The sequence below is a fragment of the Vulpes vulpes genome, chromosome 6 (genome assembly GCF_048418805.1).
Source record: "Vulpes vulpes isolate BD-2025 chromosome 6, VulVul3, whole genome shotgun sequence".
NCBI classification, from domain to species: domain Eukaryota; kingdom Metazoa; phylum Chordata; class Mammalia; order Carnivora; family Canidae; genus Vulpes; species Vulpes vulpes.
In genome coordinates this window covers 48,911,320-48,930,179 of record NC_132785.1, presented here as the reverse complement: position 1 = coordinate 48,930,179, position 18,860 = coordinate 48,911,320, and the positions used below count along the sequence as shown (strand labels likewise).

General features: G+C 41.9%; 1 protein-coding gene across 50 annotated transcripts in view; it reads left to right on the top strand.

The window, feature by feature from the left end:
- Nucleotides 1-18,860, top strand: part of DOCK9 (dedicator of cytokinesis 9) — a 281,426-nt gene that overhangs the window by 115,857 nt on the left and 146,709 nt on the right. For all 50 annotated transcript variants that reach the window (XM_072760931.1, XM_072760929.1, XM_072760924.1 and 47 more), the window contains exon 2: nt 12,853-12,969. In XM_072760931.1, coding sequence (XP_072617032.1) covers nt 12,853-12,969 — 117 coding nt within the window. The remainder of the gene's footprint in view (nt 1-12,852; nt 12,970-18,860) is intronic.

Genomic DNA, 18,860 nt, shown 5'->3' with positions numbered 1-18,860 from the left:
ATGCTGAAGCTGCTGGTCTGGGACTACACCTTGAGAACTATTGGACTGGTACAATGAACTCCCATGTGCCTGTCAGCACCTCCAACAATAGTAAACATTTTTGGGACCAATATTTTAATCCTAACTCCCTACACCTGCCTTTAGCTGGTCCCCAAACAGCCTTTCTGATGATGAAGTATGCAGAAACTCTTCCAAGAATCAAATGTGTGTTATGACTTCCATCCCCTGCTTCCATCTTCAAATAAGTAGCATAAAGTTGTTTTGAAATCTGACTGTATTGGGCCTTTTAGAGCCTTTTAGCTTAATTACTTGACCTCTTCATTTCTGAGTTCCAAAAATAGCTTTTGTTGACATAGGAGGAATTGAGAATTTCAAGCAAAATGCTAGAAAGAAAAATTGTTGGCTGGAAAGGAATCTGTAGCACAGATTTAAGATAGATTTATACAGTTTCCGTAGTGTGTCTTTTTCTTTTATGCTCTCATTATTGCTTTTTCCTTATGCAAAAATGGCAGGCAGAATTAGAAGCTAGGACGGATGCATGTGTGAGAGACACATGCTGAGCCCGCTCGCCAGGCTTTCAGTCTGTTCTCTTTCTCTCTCCTCTGTATATCCTTCTTTTCCTCTCTTAGCCCCTGCTCCACGTCAGGGTAGAAGATCTTCAGGCATGGTCTTTGCAAGGACCAGATCCCCATGCCACTCAACTCTCATCTCATGTGCCTGCATAGGGCATGGAGGAGTCCCTACATCCCTGTCTGGTCTTTTCTCATTAACATTCTCTGCACATCCCGTCGAGCGCAGCTGACTAAATGCAAGCAGCTTTGTGGGTTTTCATTAATTGGTATGATCTTTATTACTGCAGTTTGCATCTTACGTGTCTCTTATACCATTTTCTACAAGTTCTTGATTTGACGGTTTTCATAGAGTCTTTAATTCTGTTTATTTTAGTAATAGGATAATAATTTTTGGAAAACCACAGTTATTTATAAAACTGACAAATATAAAACCCAGATTCTTTTCCTTCTATCAAACTGATGTTGAGTGTCCAAGTTTTGCTAATACTGACATGCCTAATTAAATAAAAGTTTCATTTAGTGACAAGTCTTCTCATTTAAGTGCTTTTTTTTGGTAGTGCTTTATAAAAACGGAATTAAACATCTTTTCAGTGTTTATAATATAAAGAACTGTGTTCACAAGTGTGTCATTCTTGCTGTTAGCCTGCTCTGAGGATAGCACCACATTTCAGTGTGAGAAATCTATTTAGATGTCTGAGACTTTGGTGTCCGGTATGTATTCTAAACATTTACCAGTTAGTTAACCATATGGTTAACTCAGCTCAGGTTTGAGCTTGCTTCCTCAGTCCAAGTTTAGATAAGGTCCTCTTTTCCTCCAGTTTATTGTATTGTGTGTTTGTGCACAGTGTTATTGAAAGTGCAAAAATCAAAACGTAGAGGCAAAGGTAAAGAGCATGGACAGGGGTCAGGAGATCTGGGATCTAGGCCCAGGCTTGCTAGCAACTCCTCTTGGGCGTTGGGACAGTCATGTAACTCCCACGCTCCCAGGTTTTCCTCTCTGTAAGATGAGAGGGCTAGACCAGATAATCTCGGGTTCTGATGTTTACATAGCATAGTTCTAGTGTTACCTGACCTCCTGCTCCTTTTAAACAAGCATGCTTCTCAACAGCTGCTAAGGCCATTGTTCCCCGACACACTGATGAACAATCTGGAGAAGAACATGTTTTCCTGAAGGGGATGTGATCATATTTTGATTATCGTGATGTCCTAAATTTAATGTTCTGGGTCAAGGGAAGAAAGAGCATACCATAGGGTATCTGGGTGGCTCTGTTGGTTAAGTATCTGCCTTTGGCTCGGGTCATGATCCCAGGGTCCTGGTATTGTGCCCCACATCGGGCTCTGTGCTCTTCGGGGAGCCTGCTTTTTCCTTTCACTCTGCCTGCAGCTCCCCTGCTTGTGTTCTCTCTCTGTCAAATAAATAAATAAAAATATTTAAAAAATAAAATAAGAGCATGTCTATGACAAGGCAATGGGAGGTCGCTTTCCAGGGTGAGGATGGTACAGGACTTAGTTCTGTGCTGCTCAGCCCCTTTCATCCTATGCCAGTTTCCTTCCTAAAGGCCCATCACAGCGTGGCACACTTGCCACTCTGGCCTTCTTTACCAGAGCAGGCTGTAGTCCAGGGGTGGCTTAGAGACATGTGGACACCCCAGGCAAGCCAGTCATTGGTACCACCTCAAACAGATGCCATTCAAATTGTTTACTGCTTTATTTTATTTATTTACTGATTGATTGTAGACTCTGTGCCCAGCATGGAGCCCATCATGGGGCATGAACTCACAACTCCAAGACCAAGACCTGAGCTGAGAGCAAGAGTCAGACGCCCAACCAACTGAGCCCCCCAGGCACCCCAATTGTTTATTATTTTAGATAAGAGACTGAGGGCTGCGTGGGGCAGAGATAGGGCAGGGACTGTGGCGCATAGCCATTCCTAGCCAACTTAGTGCTGCCCACCTGTCCAGAGAAAGCAGGGCCCTACAGGTAAGCATTCTTTGTTTCTCCAGCACGTCCTTTGCAAAGCCCCAGTGCTCATCTGTGATAGCTTATTCATGTGTTCTTGGCAGCCACAGAGTACCCTTTCAGAAGGGAGTTCCCATAAATGTCATTTTCTTTCTCACATTGGATTTCCAGAGATGCTGTAGCACCCCTAGAGACTGGTGCCCCAAGCCCTTGGCCTGCTGCCACCCCATCCCCTTGCCATAGCTTTGCCTCAGCTATCCTGAGCAACTCATCACTTCTGGAACTCACAGTGCTCAGAGGAGGATTTATCCTGAAGCTAAGGAAGCTTCAGTTTCCAGATCCCTTCCAAGGCCCTGTGAGGGCCTCCAGCAATTTTATATTCATAATTTTGTATTTTTTTTAAACCCCTTCCCTTTTCAAATATGCATTTTTAGGTCCCACAAAATCTGGTTCCATCTGGGAGCATGCTCCTTGGTGTCTCCCCATTTTCTTTGCAAGGAATCCCCAGTGTACCCTGAATGCTGGCTGACTGGTTCCTCTCCTAGGCTTGGCCCTGACCACCTCCTTTAAGAAGCAGCCCACATTGCCAGGTTCTGTTACTCATCCAGCACGTGTTCATTGGGTGCTTACACTATGCCAAGTCTTGTTCTAGGTGTTAAGAGAACAGTAAATAAAATGGAAATCCTTGCCTCTATGGAGTTGGTGATCTAACTGGGGGTGAAGCAGGTTCATGCTAGGCAGGGTCAGATGCCACTTGTAGGTTCCAACTGCTGTCATTCTGCTCTCATTGTTCACATGTCTGCCTCCCCTCTGGATTATGAGCTCTCTGGGTGGCGGGTGGGGGAGGCTGTGTCCTGTTATCTTGGGGTCCGGAAGACCCTGGTGCAGTGCATATGGGAATGGACAGGCTCAGTAAAAGTTTGTAGAGAGAAGGAACACATTATTACTAATAACATTTGCATACAAAGAAGCGATGGCAGCCGCTAATTTCCTGTGCCCACCCTAATTACAGGAAAATGAGGATTCTCCCTTCAGATTTAACCACTTCATGAAGTTCCTGGTGGGAGTATGTAGTGACAGTAGTGTGTAAGACAGGCCACACTGATTAACTCCTGGCTTCAGAAGACCTTTCTTTCTTGTTGCAAGCTGCATGGCCCCCTCCCCAGCAACAGTGCTAGGGTCCTTTTGGCAATGTTGAGAAGTGCACAGGTTTGAAAATGGACTAAGTTCCATGAGGAATTTTTGTCTTAGCCAATCAGGTAGCTTTTATAGCCATGCAGATAGATCAAGAAAGTTTTAAATTCTTTATAAGCAGAAACAATAAATTTCTCGTTTCTTATAATAGAATGCTTCAAGAGTTGCCGTTTCCTTAGTTTGCTATTTCAAGAAGTGGTATTCAGGATTTGAGCTTTGTTAACATTTAATTACCAGAGACACAAAATCCAGAAATGACTAGAAAGTTCACAGGAAGCTATCATGTCAGAGAGAAAAAGCAATTAAATCAGTAAGCCTTTCTGCTGAGCTCTTCCCGTGGTTTTCGAGGCTTCATACATGATTAGCCAAAATTGAAGTCATTTGTGGGCCTATTGCTCTCCAGCTGTGCTGGATTCCAGAGGACTCTTGTTTTCCTGGCATCCAGAGGATTCCTCAGCTTCTGTTTGCCTCTGGATATGGAATTTCAATTTGCATGGATGTTGGGAAGCCAGACCCACAGTAACAAATGCTAGAGGAAGGGGTGAGGTCAGAGAGCCTCAAAGGGAGGTTCCTGGGGAGGGCACTGTGGATTGTGCCTTTTGGTACCTGTGACAGCCACATGATCACTGGCAGTTCACCATGCTGCCCCTGCTTCGACCAGTGGATGGGGACTGGTGGGGCCATGGTATCAGGGGCTAACTGGTGTCTGTGTTCTTCCCTGAGACGCAACTCCTCCTTCCACTGCCCTGATCACATTGCTCTGGTCTGGATCTCCGGGGCGGCAAGGAAGCTAAGGTTTTGGTTCATTGTTATGAAAATGTCTGTGGGCTTTGGGCCTCCCAAACTCTCCAGAGTCTGCCTCCCCTCTCTCCCTGGAAGTGCCAGAAACCAGCAGTGAGCATCACTGCTTGAGGGCTTAGTGCCTGCCCCTCTGGCCTCCTCTAGAATCTTCAGTACTGCTGCTCTTGTGCACTGTGGGAGTGGGTCTGAAGTGCTTTAGTATATACATCTTGACCCCTCAACTGCTGTTCTTCTCTGTCCTGCCTGACACCAACTTCATCAATACTTGGTTCAGTTTTTAATGTAAGCATCTATTTATGTTTATCTTGGGCTCAGTCCCTGAATTCCAGTGTCATCTCTATTAGTATACAGTTTCCTCTGCTTGGCCTTTTGTGTTTCCTTCTTTGTGAATGCCCCTACCATTGTTGTCTGTTTGATTTAATATGTTCTTGGAGATTACAGGAATGTTTTTGTTAGCAGATTGGTAAAATTGAATGTACATGAAACATTCACCACTCCCTTCCCCCACCAAACAAATCACTGTCATGCAAACAATACATTTAATAATGATGATGAAAGTAATAACAACAGCTACATTTATCATGTACTTACAGTCTGCCAGGCTCTGTCAAGCATTTTACATGCATGCACTCAATGGAGCTTGATAATAGCCTCACACAACTTGCAGCTCAGCTTTCTTAACCACCGTACTCTACTGCCTTTGATTTGATCCACATCTGTGTGGTATCACCAGAGCCGATCTAGGTTTTGTGAGTGATGAAGCTTAGAATGTGGGAGGTCTAAAAAAATCCAAAATTACAAATACAAAATGAGGCATGGAAGTTACTATTTTAACTATATTTGAAAAGAAATCATGACAAATTATAAATTTTAAAAAGCTAACTCAAACCATAAACAGAAATACAGGAGAGCAACACATTTTTATGAACAAATGATGCACTTGATACATTTTCTTGCATTTTTTAGTTTCATACTATTATTACCTCTTCATATGATCATGGTTTGGCTTGATCACTCTGCATTGCAAAGATAGGTCATTTAATCTTTCCTATATCATTAGTCAATATTTGTATTTTATTAATCATAGTTTAGGAAAGTTTCCTCTAGTTTTATAACATTTGATAACATCACATACATTTTTAGGATTGAAAAAACCCTCTATTAGGTTTCTTTCTTTCCTTTTTAAGATTTCATTTATTTATTCATGAGAGACACACAGAGAAGCAGAGACATAGGCAGAGGGAGAAGAAGGCTCCCTGTGGGGAGCTTGATACAGAACTTGATCCCAGGACCCTGGGATCATGACCCGATCTGAAGGCAGACGTTCAACCACTGAGCCACCCAGTTACCCTCTCCATTAGGTTTCTTTCATATATGAGCAGAATAATTTGGGAGCAATCTCCCAATTGTGCAGTGACTAACCTCAAGTATCCCCAAGTAGTTATGGGGCTAAACGCCTTGAAATATACCTGTATTGCAACATGGCCTCTCATGCTGCACCTCGTGGGACCTGAGTCATGACATTGGGTGGACTGGCAGAGGGGGCATGGTCCTGTGGAACTTCCTAAGAAGCCAAGATGCCGAGCAGCAACTGAACTCTACACAGACACGGGGCCTGGACAGGTGTTGATGCAAGTGAAGGACACCACGCTTTGTGCACAGTCACTGTGTCTCTGGGTCTTGGGCTAGATGCTGGGGTGGGGATGGGGGTGGGGGGTGCAGAGACCAGGAGACCCAGCCCTTTCCTGGGCACTATAGTCAAGGAGGTAAGCTGTTCACAGGTTGTTTCAATCCAAGGCAGAATGAACTGCACTCTAGGACTGCTACTCACTGGGGGTATCCTGGTCAGAGAAGGGAAAAGACTGTCTTTAATGGGTTGAGGAAGATGTGCCCCAGGTACAGAGCCAAGTACTGTGTGTCCTGGGGCTAGAGCAACTCTGCTTTCACTCCTTTGGCGTATTTGCCTGTGGGAGATTTGGTTTTCAGAAGAAGGATTCTGCTAAAATAGAACCTTTGTCGACTGCAGCCGTCAGGGCTGTAGGCCTGTGACAGGTGCAGAGGTGTGAGCAAGTGACAGGACCAGGTTTGTGTCAGAAGCAGAGCCACATGTCTTCTGTTCTGGGCCTGGGGGGTTAGAGATACAGCTGGAGCTTGCACAGATGCCTCCATAGGAGGGCTACATTTACATTGTTGATTAAGGAATTCAGAACTTTGCCCACCTGAAGAATTCCCACTCTTCCTTCAGCACCTTGAGGTATCACTCCTTGGTGAGGTGAGGAAATGTCCCAGCTCATGGCTGGCAGTTGGCTCAGCCTCCTTTCTTAGCTCTGCATTTAGCTTCTGCCAGCACCTCCTGCTATACTGAATTAAAGTATTTACAAGCCACCCTCTCCCACTGCCTAAAACGTCCTCAACTCAGTTCCTTGGCTACTCTCCAAGGAATGACCACTGTCCCCCAGAACTGTGTATAACGTTTTAGAAAGTAATGGGTATACACATTTTGGGGGAGGGTGGGCCCAGGTTCTCAGAAGAAGCTCAGCACTGGGCATGTTCATTGTACCTCTCTGAATTTACAAATTCCAACCAACTCCTGGGTCATCAGAATCCCTGGGAAGCTTGTGGAGGCACAGGTAGCTGATCCTAGCTGTAGAGTTTCTGATTCAGTTTACTTTTGCATTAACTTCTTAGGTGATGCTAATGCTGCTTATTACCAGGACCCCACTTTTAGAATCACTCTTTTAGACTTTTGTAAAGTTAAGATACCATGGTCCTCTTCCTGTCTGATTTAATGATAGCCTGAGAAACACATGTTCATAAATGAGGACATTTAACCTACAAATGGGGACAAAACCTAAAGAATTTGTATATATAGACTGAATTACATTTTTCACTTATTATAAGAGCAACATAATCATGCCCTGTACAAGCTCTGAAGTCACAGACTCAGGAGCTGGCTGAGCCCCCATCATGCTCAGGGAAACACAGCATCTTTTAATATTTAAAATCCACACTGGTGAATTATCAGGTTTTCAAAGCAAAGCGGTTCTTATGGCGTAGGAGCAGCTCTATCCACGACCACTGGTTTATCTGGATTGATTCTGGGCCCAGAATCTTGCTTTTGACCATAGAAAATCAAGAACTTGGCTTTGGTAATTGTGTCATCCCAGGAAGGTTTACACTTAAGCATGTTGATGGCTTTAAAACCAAGACCATGTGCCAGATCTACACGAAGTCTCTTTCTGCTAAACTGGGAGTGGGGTCCTGGCAGCCTGGTAATTAGCTAATTTCATTTTGCTTGTTTGTGTGACGTTCCTGTCACCAGTGATGCTGTAGGCCGGTCAGTTCCCTACCCTAATGGGCTGTCTCCCTGCTCACGTGACTGCTTGGAAACGTTCGGAGGAGCTGAAGAACAGTGAACAGCTGTAACCAGTGAATCATCCATTTCAAGAAGAGCAGAAAATAATAGACAGTTATGCTCTTAACCCCCAGTTGAGTAGACCTGGAGGTGTGACTTCCCATGGGCCCACGGCAAGTCTCCAAGCCCTCTCTGCTATCCTTTCCGTTTGTATCTTCTTCTCCTGTCTTTATCCAACAACTTGTGTTTTCTCCACTTCTGTGGCCCCGGCCTACCTCCACGTAGGTATCCGTCCCTTTGGTCTCCTCCTCCCCCATCGCCTCCTGGTCTCTTTCCGTGTTCCCTCACAATCTCCGTTCTCACCCTTTCTGATCCTGTGAGGGCCACATGAGGCATGGTGCCAGTTATTAGTTATTTGTATTTGAAGCAGGAGCTTTTGCCTTGTTCTTAGGTAGCACATGAGTCACTCCCAGTTGACCCTTTTTCCTTGGGGTCAGTGGTTCTGTCCTGGAAGTGCTCCCTGCAGCTGCTGAAGACTACTGCCCAGTCAGGTCTGTAGGAGTCACTTCAGTGAGTGATCTAAGAGTCTGTACATGTGTCAAATCTTCATACTCCTTGAGACCAAAGAAGACATCTCATTCTTCCACGAAGATTTCCCTTATGTTGAAATCAACCCTGTGGGCTTTCCTGTTACATGCATCATCATTCTTTCACAGAAGCGTTGGCTTAGAACTCTCCATACGTTTACTCTGAGCATTGGTGAGCACAGACGGTTAAATGGGCAGCCTGGGGAAGAAAGAGTTCTGTGTGACAAAGACCATGTTCTGACCCAGTCTGCAGGTTACCTCGGACACTTCTGGCAACCAGCTCAACTTGTGATCCTCAGTTTGCAATCTCAGCAACTATGGAGTGGTGTTCCCATGCCTGCCTTATAGTGGCTCCAAGTGATATTAAAAGATAAACTGAGGCATGTTAAACATTTGTAGAGTTTGGACAAAAATCATTTTGAATTGGGTGGCACAAAACCGGAAGTTGTTAGGAGCTGTTAGGAGCTTGGAGAGACTTCTAGAGAGGAAGTGTGGAAGCAAACAGAAGAAATTATTTGGCCGTAGCCTAAAGCCTTGTTGGCTGTTTGTGAGTGGTTGTAGTGTGTTGATTTTATAACCTTGAGGCATTCCCAGGCTTGGATTTTGGTTTGCTTACATAGGCACATGGCTTCCTTGTTTAATTAAACAGTGGATTAGGTGCGATCATTTGTGTGAAAATCTTCCAGGTTACACAGTGGCCCCCAAAAGCAAGGTAATCCTAATAGCCACAACGTTACATTAAGTCATTAAATACTTCCAAGATACCATCAGGGGAAAACATCCACTCAGTTAACAAAAGCATTTCATAAGTAGGCAAAACTGGCATATGAATTATTTTTATAGTTTTCATTTATTAAACTGTGTAAACAATCTCAGTGTAGCCCAATTGTTGAGAAATAATCTTTAAATACATTTAAGAACATGTAAACATATATCAGCCCAGAGACAGGAAACACCAGTTAATTGGAAATAGAAAATTAATATAAAGAATCATTAAATTGGTAAAGGAGATTAACTACAAACGGGTAAAGGTAACTCTGCAGCGAAATCAGCAAGTGATGGCTCTTGGGCCAAATCTGGCTGTGGCCTGTTTCTGTAAAGTTTTAATGCCACCATGCCCATTTGTTTACTTGTTGTCTGTGGCTGCTTTTTTGTGTGACAGTATCAGAGTTAAGTAAACAGTAAAGCTGGCAAAGCCTATAATATTTACTCTCTGGCTCTTTTCAGAAAAAGTTTGCCAACCCCTGCTCTAAGAATATAAGAGTAGTGTAAGGAGCTGTGCCGTAGGAGCAAGGCAGAAAACTCTCCAAAATATCATAGGCTAAGAAAAGACCCTTTCTCAGCAGGCCCCCGCAGCATCCTTCTTTGACAAGGGCTGACATTGTAGCACTGTTTTCTGACAGACTGACCTTGCCTTGTGGCCTGAAGTTAGTACACTGCTGGCCCTTGTGGGAAGGGGCAGGAAGGGAACACGGCCGCCAAAGATTCTGCAGACCCGGGGTACCTTTGGAGAGGTCCAGGGCTAGTGTGGAGGACCAGCCCTCTCTGGGTCATCTTTGCATTTTATTAGGAATATAGTCCTAGTTCCCAAGGAAAACGTTACTAATCATGACATATCCGTTCTGCCAACAAACTCTTAAAGACTGGTTACCATGTACAGTGTAACAAACTAAAATAAAGGAGCACATTATTTAAGTCGAATTAAACTATTTGGAAGAGGGACGCCTGGGTGGCTCAGTGGTTGGACATCTGCCTTTGGCTTGGGGCATGGTCCTGGAGACCTGGGATCAAGTCCCATGTTGGGCTCCCTGCCTGGAGCCTGCTTCTCCCTCTGCCGATGTCTCTGCCTCTCTCTGTGTCTCTCTTGAATAAATAAATAAAATCCTAAAAAAAAAAATTTTTTTTTGAAGAATATTTTTTATTATTTTTTTGTGGCAATTCTTTCCTTAAAAATACTTTTTGTAAAAAAAAATACTTTTTGTAAATCTCTCTTTTTGGAAACATTTTTTTTATAGTTGAAATAGTTTAATATTATGAATATCTTACAAGAAGAAATGACACTTCCATTATGATAGCTTTAATTTTGGTGTATAGGTTTGTCTCTGCCCATAAATGTTTATTTTGCATAATTATAATAACAATGGTGCCCTTGTTCAGTCACTACATTTTTTTCTTAGCATATCCAAACATCTTTGTCGCGTCTACTTTTAAATCAAGTAATTGAAGTTAAATATGAACATCTGTATGTAGGTTAGGTAGAGTAAGCCGACAACCACTTTAAACAACTCTCCAGAACCTCAGTGGTTAACACAATAAATGCTTTCCTGCCTACTCTCGGATATTTCAGCGCCTGTTTGAAGGAGGAGGCAGCTTTCTGTTGGGTGATTCAGGATGCAGATTCCTTCTATCTTGCGACTTTTATCCTCTCCTCAGGGCTCCTGAGTCTAGTGCTGGATTCTTGTGTGCATCTGGCAGATGGGAGAGGGGAGGGGGGGCTATCGTAGTCACTTAGTTGGAACAGAATATAAAGGACTTAGGGGTGCCTAAGCAACATATGTATTTCTCATGGTTCTAGAGGCTGGGAAGGCTATAAGATCAAGGCACCAGCCAACTTGGTGTCTGTAGAGAGAAATCTTGGTTCATAGATAGCTTTCTCCTCACTGTGTTCTCACATGGCAGAAGGGAAGTCTCAGAGGTCTCTTTTATAAGATTACTAATTGAATTCTTAAGGACTCTACCTTCATGACTTAATTGCCTCCAAAGGCCCCATATCCTAAAATCATCACAATGGGGACTAGGTTTCAGCGTGGATTTTGGAAGGACACAGCATTCAGTCTTTTGCAGACAGCTTTTCTGGTCCAGGCTTGGCAGTGGCCATTCCCTTCCCCCTCACCTGCCACTGGCACAAGACAGAGGGTCACATGTAACTCTGAGGAGGCTGGGAAGTGTAGTCCTTCTGTACCTAGAAGGAAAGGAGAGATTTGAGGAATGTGCAGCAGCCTCAGCCACAATTCCCCAGATGTCTTTAGTATATTTTGTATATATTTATTATCATTTTAGTAGGCACAACATTGAGATTATGTCATCAGATGATTTTTATTAATAGTTTCAAAAAATAATCTTGCAGGAACTGTTGATATAATGGACTTTGTTACTTCTGAGAACATTGTGCATGTGCATGCATGCCTGTCTTATCACTTGGCATACTGTGATATAGCTGAATCGGTGTCTTTCTCCCTGACCTAGCTCAGTTGGTACCTTCTATGTGGGACGTGATCACCACCATAGCAATGCTTGGCAATAGATTTTACTGAGAAGGCTAACTTGAGAAATAGTCAGAAAAGGCATATTCTCTCATTTCTTTCCCTGTTTGCATATTGCGTTTGTCTTCTGCTCAGTGCCTGATAAGGGATGATCATCCCTACCTGCTTAGGTTCACCCACCCCCCCACAGCTTACATTTTTATCTGTTTAGGTATTATAAGTATATAGACATTTTAGGAGACAGGGATATTTTGACACCCTGAAAAGAGTTCCGTAGAGCCTTATATGAAATAGTGAAGCCCTGTGGGTGCTTTAAGCCTGGCCCAAGGAGGGTGCCACTGTTGGCATCCAGCCTTCACTACCACACTGCGGCTGGACCCCCCCCAAGCAGGGCAGTTCCAGCAGAGTGTAAAGCTTGGATGGGGACTGACCAAACCAGGGTTGACCCAAGACACAACTGGACGTCCACGAGACTTCATAACTTTCTTTGTGCTTTAATAACTAAGTAAGCATGACTGTAGATGGAGTAGTACCAGGAAGTGCCTTCTGTTACCTTATTTATTTAAAAAAAATTTTTGTATATATTTTTACTGGAGTTTGATTTGCCAACATACGGTATGGCACCCAGTGCTCATCCCATCAAGTGCCCCTTTAAAAATACATTTTAGGGGATCCTTGGGTGGCTCAGTGGTTTAGTGCCTGCCTTCGGCTCAGGGCGTGATCCTGGAGTCCCGGGGCTGAGTCCCGTGTCGGGTTCCTTGCATGGAGCCTGCTTCTCCCTCTGCCTGGGTCTCTGCCTCTCTCTCTCTCTCTCTCTCTGTCTCTCATGAATAAATAAATAAATAAAACCTTAAAAAAATCAATGCTCACCAACATATAAATACTCTGAGTTCTATGTGAAGATATAGTAGAAAGTAATTGAGGATAATCATAGACTCACAGAGATGCTAAAAAAAATACATTTTATCTCTTGCTTCTGATTCTAATTTGTAGCAAAATTAATGTATTCTTATTGAAGAAAAGTTGGAAAATGCAAAAACAGATCATATAAAGTTCTTTAATCTCAAGGAATTGTATTTATCTATAAGAATGTTTCAATTGCTTATTTTTTCACCTTTTAGGCAAAGCCAAAGCTGATTGAACCACTCGACTATGAAAATGTCATCGTCCAAAAGAAGACACAGATCCTGAATGATTGTTTAAGGGAGATGCTTCTCTTCCCTTATGATGACTTTCAGGTAGATAACTTTTAAATACAGCCATGTGGTTGGTCTTTACAAACAATTCTTTTTTATCTACTGATTTATTGTTTGGTTATTTAATTTTAGGATTTTTAAAAGATGAAGATGTTATTTAAGAGAGAAAAGTGATGTCATTACATTTTTCCATGCATTCCTTTATGGGTTGATTTTTTAAAAATGGCATTATTTTTGCATATAAACACAGATATGAATATGTATTAAGTATATTTACATACACATATAGGCAAATATATGTATATGCATACATACGTATGTATTATGGGTAGAATGTAAGTTTTTTGTGTGTGTGTGTTATATTTTTAATAAAAGTGCTATACTCGGGTGGATTTAATGGACACAAAAGCCTCTTATGTCTTATGAGCTTTGTGAAGCTCATAAAGCTTTGGGTTTTTGCCCAGTGCCTTGGCCCTAAGGACGGAATTTCCTGGGGAGTAGTGGAGGATTTTATCGTGTGTCCTTTCAGGATAACACTTTGGGAAACCACCACGAGAGAGCTCCTGAACCATGTGTGCGCTCACAGAGAAGGGCTTGGGGTAACCAGGAATGTCCTGACATCTACCTCTCTGGTGTGGTGACAGGTGCTGTTCCTTGGATCTCAGCAGCTGCCAGCAGAGGACCTGGTACTGCTTCTGCTGTGAGCTGCTGTCCAGATTGTTACTTGATGTCTTTCAGATTGCCAAAGCCCTGAGGCTGAGCAACACACAAGAGCTTTGAGGCTAATGAGGATTGAGAATAGGACCCCAGTGGTGTTGGATACCTGGCAACCTAGAGTCACCTTGGTCTGTTTGGAGGTTCTGGTTGTTTCCTTTACTCTCTGGAGCCTACCTTATCATGGCGTTTCCTTCTTTTCTGCCTTGAAGCTTCTTTACCTGGTGCTGTTACCCTGTCTTAATTTTTTTGAAGCTTCATTCTTTGTTATTTATAAATGATTATACTTTCAGTTCTTTCTAAAAAATAAGGAAGGCCATGGAAGTGGCATTGGGCATTAGTGTGATGCTGCTGCCAAGGTATCTTCCACTGATAAATGGCTTCAGATCATGCCTCAAAATATGAGGCTTTAAAAACTTCATTGCATGAGGAGACTATTCAGCTAAAACGTAAAATGAAGCCTCAGAATGATTTCTCTTGCCTGTGATTTTGGCAATAAATTTATTAGCATGAGAAGTTAAATCAGATGATTACAAATTATACTTCTCATTGACATATGTTTCCTGTAGTGTGCTCTGAGGAAGCCAGAGGTTATCTCAGGTTTCTCTAAGAATGAAGTATGTATTCTTCTTGGTATGAGTCATAAAGTCACCCTGAGTGTTTGCAACCTAGAATGCAAAGTTGTATTTGCAGCCTGAGATAAAATTACTTAAGATGCAAACAAACCAAAGAAACAAGATACAGTTAATTTAGTATCATCTTTTACCCCAGGGACAAGGAAGCTGGATGTTTAAGCAGTTGTAGAACCAGATGATTGAAACCCTGAGAAAAACTCCTTTGTCCCTTTTGCTTGCAACTATTTCTCTGGAGACACCAGGCATAGATTTTCTAGGAAACGCAAAGAACTCACTGACGTTTTGCTGGCCAAGATTGAATAAGCAAGTATTATTTTCTGTTTTGGGGAAGTTTTCCCCAAAGATTAAGGAGCTTGGATTTCAGCTTTGATCCCTATCACAGCAATTATGATGGGCTCCATTCAAATTTGGACGCTATTATTTATTTTCCTGGAGATTTCTATATTCTAAGGAAGGCCATTGACACTGTACTTTCTTGCTAGATTTGGTGATTTTAATAACTGTCTGCATAGCTGAATGAGCAAAATGTCTTAGAAGTGTCATATATTCCCTCTCTTATCCCTCTATTTTTAGGCAGAATAAAATAATAATATATAGGGAACTATCCTTATATTATTAAAAGCAGAGGGAACAATTAGATCAGGGAGAAGTATTTAGTAGAGAAAAAAATAGCAAGTTGGTTAGGAAGTGGGTCAACTAGTGAGCAAAATTCACGTTGGGGGTCAATTTGCAATACCATGCTTACTAGTTAAACAATATTAGTTAACTTTAAAATAATAGAACTTTGTGCAAAATTCTGTCAAGTACATCTTAAGTGATAATTTACTAAAATATAGGTATGGATAGCGATGAAACATTTGTACAGTTTTAGAGTAGGACATGTGTTGATCTTGGTCAGCTTTTTGTTTTTTTTTTTTTTTTTTAAGATTGATTTATTTATTTTAGAGACAGGAGGGTGAGAGAGGCAGAGGGAGAGGGAGAGAAAGTACAAAGCAGTTTCCTTACTGAGCATGGAGCCTAATGTGTAGCTCAGTCTCATGACCCTGAGATCACAGGTTTCAACCTGAGCTGAAACCAAGAGTCATATGCTTAACTGACTGCGCCACCCAGGTGCCCTGGTGTTGGTCAGCTTTCAAGGATACCTGTGTTCCCTGAACACGAGTCCTATGTAGAGAAGATTTATTTGGGTCAAACGTACTTGCTGAAGGTTAGGAGAAGAGTGTTTAAAAAAAAAAAAAAACAGACAAAATAAGCTGAGAGATAGGGAGTCAATGTGGATTTTAAAAAGGCAAAAGGAGGGTACCTCGGTGGCTCAATTAAGTGTCTGCCTTCAGCCCAGGTCATAATCCTAGGGTCCTGGGATTGAGCCCCATATTGGGTTCCCTGCTCAGTGGGGAGCCTGCTTCTCCCTCTCCCTCTGCCTCCCTCTCCCTCTGCTTGTTTTCTCTCTCTGTCAAATAAATAAATAAAATCTTAAAAAAAAATAAAAAGGCAAAGGATTCAGTTCTCAGCCTTTAGAATATTTATGAAGTAAAGTTTTATCGGCCAGGGTCAGGAGTGTGTGGCCAATACATCCCTCACTAGCTGACTACTTCTTTTTTCAGAATCAACCCCATACTTTTAGGTCTGTTCTATTCTGTCCCTGCTTTGGCATCATGGTTCTCCTTGCAGGCAATATCTTCTTTTCTCTTCCTTCCTTCTAGAACCTTCTCACCCTTCCCAGACTGCTTCATGTCCTACGTCCTCTGAAGCAGTTCAAGTCAACGGTGATTTGTTTCCCCATTCTCTTAGTCCCTCTAATACTTACTATTCACACTGTATATATTTATACTTAAAGTTCATTGTCTTGGGCTTTTCACTAACAGCTTTTTATGCTTTTTGTGGAGCAGTGTCACCACACCTGTGCTGTGGCCCCAGTGAAGGCTCAGGCACCATGTATGTGAATCTCTGTCCTCCTCCCCCACCTCACATCTATCTCATCTCTGCACTCTGGATAATAGGGCCTGGTACTTCTGGCTCCGTTTAAAATCAGTAAAATTATTATGAATGTTGGTAGTTTTCTTTGGTTCACAAAGTAAATATGAATGCCATTGAGCACATGTGGAAGTGCCCTTGAACTAGGTTGTAAACCTTTATGCCAGGTCACTGTGATTTGTTTTGACAGACACTAGTGGTCTTAAAGTTTTGTGACCTCATGAGGTTTCCTTGGCATAAATAAACCTGAGAAGTTACTTTTCCTTAGGTAAGTTGAAAATAAACTTGAAAAGCCAATTAGAGACAGTTGATAACTTTTATTGTTAGAATGTTTTATTTAGTTCAAGAAATGAAAGTTGACTTTTGCTGAAGAAATGACACATCTATACACAATTGAAAGTCAATGCCCAGGACTGCCTTCAGGTGGAAGTCTTTTACCAGATGGTGCTGGTGGTTTGACATTCTTTTTTTTTTTTTTTTTTTTAAATACAGCCTTTCCTTTTTTAAAATTTATTTATGATAGTCACACACACACACAGAGAGAGAGAGAGAGAGAGGCAGAGACACAGGCAGAGGGAGAAGCAGGCTCCATGCACCGGGAGCCCGACGTGGGATTCGATCCCGGGTCTCCAGGATCGCGCCTTGGGCCAAAGGCAGGTGCCAAACCGCTGTGCCACCCAGGGATCCCTGGTTTGACATTCTTAACTGTTGCCATCACTCTGCCGAATCTGTACCTTGCTTTAGAGCTCCTTGTATCCTGGCTTGTTACACAGCTTACTAATGTGTGTGCAGTTATATAAAGGGATAGAATATGGGGAAGGTGGTAATTAGTCAAAAAGGATGCTGGTGGCAATTTATGGATCCATTTACATTTCACAAAAATTAGTCTTTGGTGTGTGATACAAACTAACAAGGGATAGAATTTGTATGGAAGAAATAAAAGGGAGCGTACCATGTTTTACTTTCAGAGATATACCTAAAGGATTTGAAAGCAGAGACTTAGAGAATACTTGTACACCCATGTTCATGGCAGCATTAATCATAATAGCCAAAAGTTGGAAACAACGTCAAACGTACTTGCTGGTACCATCAGCAAGTGGTTGGTATCCATCAGTGGATGAATGGATAAACAAAGTGTGGTCTATCCATATAATGGAATGTTATTCAGCCTTCAAAAGGAAGGAAATTCTGGCATGTGCTACGACATGGGTGAGCTTTAGAGCATATTATGCTAAGTGAAGTGTGACAATCAGAAAGGACAAATACTGTATGAATAGTCACATTTATAGAGACAGGCAGTAAAATGGTGGTTGTCAGAAGCTGGGGGAATAGGGAGTTACTGTTTAATAGGTACAGAGTTTTGGTTTTGTGGGATGAAAAGGGTTCTATGGGTAGATGGTGGTGATAGCTACACCACAGCGAGAATGTTCTTAACGCCACTGAATTGTACACTTAAAAATGGTTTAAATGGTAAATTTTATGTGATGGATCTTTTACCACAATTGAAAGAAAAGAGCACATGGTTGCAAGATTTCTGTGCTCCTGCACATGGATGTGAAATAGTTGTCGTCATTAAAACTGTTCAGAATCAAAAGTGAGGAGTAATTTCTTGGGTGTTCTTCCTGCATATTTCATGGTTTAGTATCAACATCATATTCCCTAGCAAGAGAATTTAAAATGAAAAATAGGAGTACCAAGGAAAGATGATTAGTGATTGGAATCCTAGAAATTTTCAGTTTTTGAAATGTTTAGATACAGGATAATCCTAAAGTGTTCTCAGCATTGTATAGAAAAAATGTGGTTAATCCATTTCCCTTTAAATAACATCCTGATTTTTATTTTTCCTCTGTTTCTTTTCCTCCTCTACTTACATGAGACTGATAATAATCTACAAACCACTGATCTGGAAAGGAAGCCAGGCCCTGCTACTTACAAAGGGCCTGGAAGTCCCTGATCTCATTTCCCATCTGTCCTTTTGAAAAGAAAAAATTCTTTCCACGGTGTTTTGTCCTCACTTTTTATTATATGGTGCCAAAAAAAATAATCTCACTACTTTGTTTTGAACTTTTTATTGAAAAATGTTCTTTCGATAAATTCCTCGAAATTTTTATCCGAGGGAATTCAGTGGCCAATGGTATAACTTTCTGTGAACATTGTGGTTTCTGGGGCATTAATTCATGTCCAGGATTGAACCTACCTGAATAAAATCTGGATAAGTAATATTTCTAAATTGATATTGGCCAGACTTTAACAAGATGAGGATTTTAATTCTAGTTTAAGTAATGACTTTTACAGAAAACACAGACAGATCATGCTTTCATCATCAAATGTGTCCTACAAGCTTATTTTTTTGGACATAACTCATTAGTCAAGTTGAAGAGTATATTTGATTAGCTTATAACTGATAGTTATATTCCTTGTGCAAAGGGCTCGGCCTTGTAGATGCTTAGAGTGTAAGACAGGGCTCCTGCTTTCAAATTGCTCAAAACTTAGAGAATTACTTAAGGTTTATAATAATGAGAATGTGACTAGTATCATGATAGAGATTGAGTACCATGAGAATTTATTCTGTTAAGTTGGAGATAGAGGGATATCCAGGTACTAAGAATC